This window comes from Nycticebus coucang, chromosome 12 (assembly GCF_027406575.1).
Source record: "Nycticebus coucang isolate mNycCou1 chromosome 12, mNycCou1.pri, whole genome shotgun sequence".
Classification (NCBI taxonomy): Eukaryota; Metazoa; Chordata; class Mammalia; order Primates; family Lorisidae; genus Nycticebus; species Nycticebus coucang.
In genome coordinates this window covers 47,504,247-47,512,159 of record NC_069791.1, presented here as the reverse complement: position 1 = coordinate 47,512,159, position 7,913 = coordinate 47,504,247, and the positions used below count along the sequence as shown (strand labels likewise).

Here is a 7,913-nt window from a genome sequence, read left to right as displayed (position 1 = left end):
TACACAGTAAATGGAGGACAAACGTTAATAAAATTACCCTTCATTTTAGCTTCTTTAAATCTTCTACAGTTGGTTTTAAATACTGATTAAATCTTAATCTGCAAGTGCAAACTTCAAGTAGAAAATTTTCCATAGGGGTCAGGGAGACCTAAACTGAGCACAGTAATTCATCATTTGAATTAAATTTATAGAAATAATACAATTATATATGAGACAAAGAATTAAAATGAAAAGGAATATGTAAACTTCAGCTGAAAACCTATCTGGGAAAAGGAGTACTGAAAACAAATTGTAGTGCTTTTCCCATTCTTGAGACCACCTTTATTTTTATATTTTTAAACTTTTTTAAAGAGATAAGGGCTTTACTTTACTCCCTAGGCTAGAGTACAGTGGCACAATCATAGCTCACTGCAACTTTGAACAACTGGGCTTAGGAGATTCTCCTACCTCAGCCTCCTGAGTCAACAAGCCTGGCTAATTTCCAAAGAAAATTTGGAGAGATGAAGTCTTGCTATTTTGCCCAGGCTGGTCTTGAACTCTGACCTCAAAGGATCCCCTCCCCTTCAAAGGATAACAGGTTTTGAGGTACAGCACCCAGCCAAGACCACCTTTAAATCCAGGCAAAGCAATCATAGCTTTTCTTTTCCTTTGACTTGAAAATAGCACAACTTAGGAGATTCTAGTTTCTGCTCCAGGGGAAAGCAATGGGAGGAGTCAGGAGAGACCAAGGTAAACTTATGTGAGAGCACCTGCTAAGAAAAGGAATTATGTTGGTTTGTTTTGTTTAATTGATATTTGAGCCCAAATACTACAATTAAAAAAGCAGCTTTTCCCTCTTCCTATCAAACCAATAAGCTTAGTATCACTGAGTTCTCAATTGTTTTTACCACAATCCACCCTCTAGGAAAAAGTATAATTACATCATATTGAGCTCTACACCAGGAAAACCAAAGTTCATTTTATAAGCTAATTCGGGGGAGGGGAAGAAAGAGAGACAGGGTTCACCGAGATTCCTCCTAGGAGTTTACTGCAAATGAGCAGTCCTGAACCAGACTATGCCTTATTCTGTGCTCCCAGTCACAGGTGCTGTCAACTTTGAACCAGACAATAGCCCTTTTCAAAACCAGACAATAGCCCTTCTCAAAACTTTCTCAAAACTTTTTTCTAAAGCAGTGTATCTTTGAGAAATGCAAATAATAAAGCTGGGTTTTACTGCGTTTGAAAGTCTTATTTACATCACAGCAAAGCACAACCAACTTCTGTTTTAATTTATTGCTAAAAAGAAATGACGCTTTTATTTTTCCATTGTTTTATTATAAAAATCAACATTTGTTACCATTCAGCTTATTGTAATAATCAAAAAGGGGATTTATACAAGGCATTTTTATACAGTTTATAATTAAAGCACTTATTTTACAAAAGGGGGAAGTGAGTAAGTGGACAAGGGCTGACCAAATGTTGGCCATTATAATATAAATACATCCTTGCAAAGCACCATCGTACCAAAGTCGATGAACAAGAAACACCAGTTGACTTTAAGACAATGACAAAGATTAAAGCTTAAGGAAAAAAAAACACAAAGGATAAACAACTGAAAGCAGCACCAGATCCTTCACTTGCAAATAAGGCTAGTCCAGTTTAAGCTTCTTGGTATCCTCTTTACTCTTTTTAAATGTTCCTCACTAACCCATATACTTATTAAGTCCTTGTGATACTGGATTTAATCAGACTTTATTTTCCTTGTAATACCCAAATTTTGGCATTGATATATAGAGATAGATCTATATATAATTTCTATCCGCTATCATGGCTATATTTGATAAAAACCAAAACATCCAAAATGGACAATTAAGCGAAAGTACTTTGTGAATAATTCTTTGGTGCTAGTTTTGGGCAAATACTAATGTTGCTGGAAATACAATGGCTTGTTAGGTCTACACTCCACTCCTAAGTACAAGAAGTCATTTAGTTTGTAATTCTATTGGTAAAGTCAAGAAGATTGTTTTCAGCAGTAAACTTAATGATTTTAAAAGCTTTATGAAAAAGAAAAACAGAGGGTAAGGGGTAGGTAGAGTCAGTAACTGATTAATGTAATTTACCACCCTGTACACTCAGGTTTAGGCTTAGTGTAAAGAGATGTGTGAGATCAAGTGACTCTGAGGATATTTACAATGCTTATTTAAAAAATTTTTAAATTATAAATGTATACCTTCATGCTTGAGGCCCAAAGTCCTCTACTCTAAAACATTGGGAATTTCAAAAGCTAAATTTTGAAATTTCTTATGAAATGATGCAATTCCAGAAGTCAGAAATTAACCCATATGTTATTAGTACTTTTTAAAATCATTTGTTATTCTCTTGGCTCATTTTAGACTTGGGATAAGGAATACCAAACAAAAATTAAATTTCTTGATTTTGGGAATTCTGACGATGTTTTAAGTAACACTTGATTATAAACTTTAGGACTTAGTCCACTTAGTGTACAGCCTATATAGATGCTCAAATATTTTGTCTACCAAATGACACTGGGTAAACATACTAATATCCACGCTCCACAGTACGGATGCCATATACAGACTTAAGCATCAAACATTTATTAAAAGCATGACATATGTGGGGTGTGAAAAGCCCAAGACTTTGTTTCTGAATCTTATCAGATATGTAATGGTAAACAGCATGTAGCTCCTGTGGCCTGCAAATCAATGACATAGCAGTGTTTTCACTGCAAGAAATAAAACACTTTAAAAAACTACATTTCCAAAAATCTAGTCTAGGCACAGGACTAGACAGGAAAACAGCAGCAGTCCTTTTATTGCAGAGAAGCTGGCTTGGTTAAGACAAGCCTCTCAAATTTCTATTACGACTATTGGTATCAGGTCCCATAAATAAGCACATTTCATTAACAGGTTAGGTAAGCCACAGCTATTAACTCACTTGAAGTATTTATTAATTTTTTACAGCAAAAAATGATGTTCCCCCAAACTGACTGCTACCTAATATATCTGATGGCTATTTTTACATCTCAAATATTGAATAATCTTCCCTTATACAAATTATTGACTTTAGAGTATTTTTAAATGAAGAGATATAACCCTTGAGACCATTGTAAAATTGTACTGCTCAAAGACCCCCTCCCCAATGACTGACATATATTAGATATAAATGTACTTTAATAAAGTTTCCATTTCTAAATACCTAAAATCTCTGCAGAATAGTTGATCTCAAAACTTACTAATCTCTTGGTGGTACATCACCAAGTGTTTTTATATTAAAATGATATAATCTGCTAAACAGATAATTATATAATCTGCTAAACAGGCATCTCGTGAAATGCTAGTATAGAAGAGTAGCAGCAAGTGTCAAATGCATAAAAAGATTAATGGAAGAAAAAAATTAATACTAAGAAAATTCTATCCACCAACTTTTTCTCTTGCGAATATGTCATTATCTGACTTAAGCAATAAACCCCAATGGGCCACTGTTTAGAAGACTAGGGCTTTGTTTGAGCTAAGTCCAGAACCTTAGTTATAAAAGACTACTACGCAGAAAAGCCTACTGTGGAATACAGAAAGTATGTTATGCTCAAGTTCATTTCTTAATTTTAACCACATCAGTGGGTATGTACATATGTTCAAAATAGAGAGTTTTTTATTTAGGCACTCTAATGAAATTTTTATTCATTCTTTCCGCTCGGATAATGAATTTAATAGTGAGCTAAATTTAAAAATCCTTTTGCATTCCTTCCCAATTTGTGGTTTCATGCTTATTTTTTCTCCTTAGTTTAATTAAAGCTCTTGTGTTTAAAATAATCAAGATACAGTTTACTTAAGCTTAACTGTCCATATAACCTGATGGCAAATCCATCTTTTCTGAATTTGACAATTCTCTCATTAAAAGGTATTCCCAGAAATATTAACAATCTATCTCGATAGCTCCAGAAAGAGGATACTGAGATTAAGCTGAACTGCCTTCAAATAATTTCAAACAAATTGGCACACAAATTAGTATTTTGCAAGAAGAGGCCATTGCCATAGCAGTACAAGCACTTGGACTGAGATACAACAAGGCAATGTTCTTCTCAGTTTATTATAGTGCAAGTTTCCACATGGGAAGCCCACCCAATAAAGATGTACATTAAAAAATGTAAACATACAAAATTCTCAAATTCTAATTGATACCCAGTTATTGCTAACCTTTCCATCTTCGCTTAGGCATCATGCACCCGTGTGTCCCAGAATGCAAGTTGGATGTCCATTTTGTCTTATGTGAGCACTCGGTTCCAGCCAACAGAAGAGTTAATGCTTATCTGACTAAAATGCAAAACACTGATGGTTTACCAGTTACATGCAAAATCAAGTGCACCTGATTCTTATAAACTGTCCCCAACATTCTGAGCATTATCCTGAAACCACATGTTTTCTATAAGAAGATTATTACTTAGGTATTTTTTAATTTCTTGAAAAGTTACTTCAGAAGCTTCAGCTAATATCCTGAATCCTTCCTTTTATTGTTTTCTCTTGAGCCTTGAAACTCAAGAGAGGCCTCAGCAATATAAAATTTATGAAAGAAAAAAAAATCATTCAATAACTAACTGACCAATGTCTGTTAAGGTGAATGTACATTAGTTAAAAGCACATTCAATTTTAGTAGAGAAGTGCTAGACACATGGAAAAAGCAGGAAACTAACTTATGGCAAGGTGGCAGAGCATACTAGAATCATTCCACAGTCAGCCCTGACAGCTGAAGATGTAGCAGCCCTCGTACGGTACAGGACAGCAGGTCAGGCAAATGACAAATGAGGCTTCCGCCATTCCCCTCCACCCACTCAAGTTCTAACAGCTGAGAAGTTAACAGTTTGTCTTCTCATTTCATTCCCATTGTTAAATTTGCGGAATTATTAATCCATAATGGGGATAAGAGAGAATATACATAAAATATATGAGGTGATTATAAGAATAATTTGTGGATAATTTGAAAACAACCTAACATTCACAGTGGGTAACAGGAAGATATTAAACTCTTGCTACACATTCAAGAGGTATGTATGCAGACATCATTCTGAGAAAAGAATTGGCCTAAAAAACAAGAAATTGTCACAAACCATTAATAGAGGGAAAACCTAATGATAACAAAAATTTTTTTAAATAGACTGTCTCTAACCAGAATATATTTAAATGTTTTACTCAGAAAAAAAAAAAAAAAATATATATATATATATAAAGACTTCATACTGTGATATTATAATGCTGAAAGTACTGCAAGGATATATGATTAATTTACAACAAAACACATGGTTAAATTTGTAACTCTTAAACATTGTCTATATGTGTTGTAAAAAGACATTTTACTGAGCATTACAACAGTCTTGGAAGTAAGGAAGAGCAGTAATGTGTATAACCTTTGATCATTACGCAAAAACAGTGTCAAACTGAAGAGCTAAGCTTACTGGGGAATGGAGCTTGTAGAAATTTTAAAATCAGACCTTAATTTAGAAAGTTCCATTTAATTAATTCCTCAGATAAAAAACTTGAATATTTCCCATGGTATCTTGGCAAAATGACCTACAAAGTTAGTTCTAGGGGAGGCAACAAACTGAATATGCCTAGAGAAAAAATTAATTTTTAACAGAAGCATGGATTCCAAGGTAGGGACAGAAGACTTGCACACACACACAGCCTCCCAGCATCTTCTCAGACAGCTGTCTTTCCTACAACAGCATGACTCAGAATGAATCTATATAAATATCTATTTCTTCACTAACATTGTTGGATTCCTACAGAAAACCCCCCTTGTCCAAGGTTAGTATTAATTCCTTTTTTTTCTATTATTTCTTAACTTGTTTGCCCTCAAAAGTTAATTAACATGAAGGCTATTTGGCTACTTCCAAGTATATGGTTTGATGCTCTCAGATGGATTTAATTTCTTTCTTCTCTTTCGTTCTTTTTTTTTTCGGTATCAATAAAGCCAGGACATTCCTAGTCAGTGATGCTTTTATTATTCCCGTTTCCTTTGTACTCAGTCACTTCCATGGATTTAAGGCATGCTTTGTGTATTTAGTTTGCAAAAATAAAACTTTTAGTACAAATTTATTTTTTATACAAACTTTTATGGCACAAGCAGCAAATCTGCTGTTTTAAGAAAATATATAAATATCCTTTTCTTCTGTACAAATATCTCCAGTATTCCCTACCCCATTTTATAATTTTAACTGTACATTGTCTGCCTCGTCCTTCTATAATAATTCCCTCCCCCCCTCCAGATCTCAACCAAGTTTCTATTTACATTTTCACATTGGAGGCAGTCAGAGGAGGAGGGCCCCTCCTCAGGAGGAGTCTGTACAGGGAGAGGGTGGCGGTGGGTAGAGGTGATGAGAATAGCTCCTCTCTGTGTATGGAGAAGGTGGGCAGCTCTCATAGTTCTCCTCTGCCGACAAGTATTGGCTTCGGGGCGTGGGAGGTGGGGGCACAGGTTCTGAATCATAGTTCAAGTCACTGGTATAGCCCTTGGCTGTTGTCACTGAGGTCATTCTCCGGCTAGGGGCATAGTCACTGTCACAAACATCTGTGCTGCAGGGTGTTGTGGGGGGTGCAAAGTGGCGGTAACTATATGGTCTGTAGCTGGCGTAGGGAGAAAATAAAGAGAAATGGAGTTAGTTTTAAAAAAAAATAGATGTTCCCTATCAGAATACAGAAATATCACGTGTAAACTTCACTTTGAAAACAGTAAGCTACTGCAATTTAAGTTTGCACAGACTGAGGCAACTTTCAATGGCAGATTGGCAGAAGAAGATAGCATATATTTTCTTATTTGCAAATAAAATGTAATTAGAGGCAAGCAAAAATGAATTAAGATAAAATGCAGGGATGAATTCAATGTAGCCTCTGGATGTGCTCTTTTTTAGTCAAGTTAACTACATCACAGAATAAAAAGGACAATTCAAAGCTGTACTTAATGATCATCTTTTGGAAAAAAATATCTGTTTTATACATTTTGCCCTTTACAAAGCAGACCTCACCCATTTTTGTAGTTTCATTACCTATGAAAAGAATGGGTTTTTACATAATTTAACTACTCAAACATGTCAACATTCCCTCAACATTCTTTAACTGCTCCGTAATTTACCTGATGAACAATTAATTTAATAATATCTGAAGATTTCATTTCTTTCCTTAAAATTCGAATATTGTATATATCCCAGGCTGAATTTTGGTAGAAAGCCCAAGGGGCACATCTATCCCATTACATTTCCCTTTACTAATGGGAAAGGGAAACTGTAGTGGTTTGTGGAAAATAGCTTTCATTCCCTGTGTATAGACAAGAATATTGTCATAAGAGCAGCTTTAATGAACCATCACAATGATAAATTTTAAAGTCACGTAGGACTAGTTAAGTTCTAATGTATGTATGACAGAGGCCTAATTTATTTATTTGTCAGAGGCTTTATTTATTTATTTATTTATTTTGGAGACAGAGCCTTGCTATGTCCCCCTCAGTAGAGTCCCATACCATCACAGCTCACAGCAACCCCAAACTCTTGGGCTTAAGTAATTCTCTTGACTCAGCCTCCCAAGTAGCTGGGACTACAAGTGCCTGCCACAACGCCCGGCTATTTTTTGGTTGTAGCTGTCATTGTTGTTTGGCAGACCTGGGCTGGGTTCGAATCCGCCAGCCTCACTGTATGTGGCTGGACCATACCACTAAGCTACAGGCACCAAGCCAGAGGCCTTATTTATTTATATTTATGTATTTTTTTCAAGCAATCTTTAGTTGTTAAGCATGTAGCATGGCTAAAGAAAGGGGCATTGGAAAAAAAGCAACATCCTAGTGAAAATAAGAACTGACCTAAAGTGCTGGATTTTTTGTCATTCCTACTTCTATTTATTTGTAACCTTTTCATTCTATTGATAAATATG

General features: G+C 35.2%; 1 protein-coding gene across 4 annotated transcripts in view; it reads right to left on the bottom strand.

Annotated features, from left to right (window-relative positions):
- Positions 1–1,298: 1,298 nt before the first annotated feature.
- The window catches only part of LRP6 (LDL receptor related protein 6), a 197,632-nt gene continuing 191,017 nt past the window's right edge, over positions 1,299–7,913 (bottom strand). For all 4 annotated transcript variants that reach the window (XM_053555768.1, XM_053555770.1, XM_053555772.1 and 1 more), the window contains one exon: positions 1,299–6,617. In XM_053555768.1, coding sequence (XP_053411743.1) covers positions 6,323–6,617 — 295 coding nt within the window. In that variant the 3' untranslated portion in view covers positions 1,299–6,322. The remainder of the gene's footprint in view (positions 6,618–7,913) is intronic.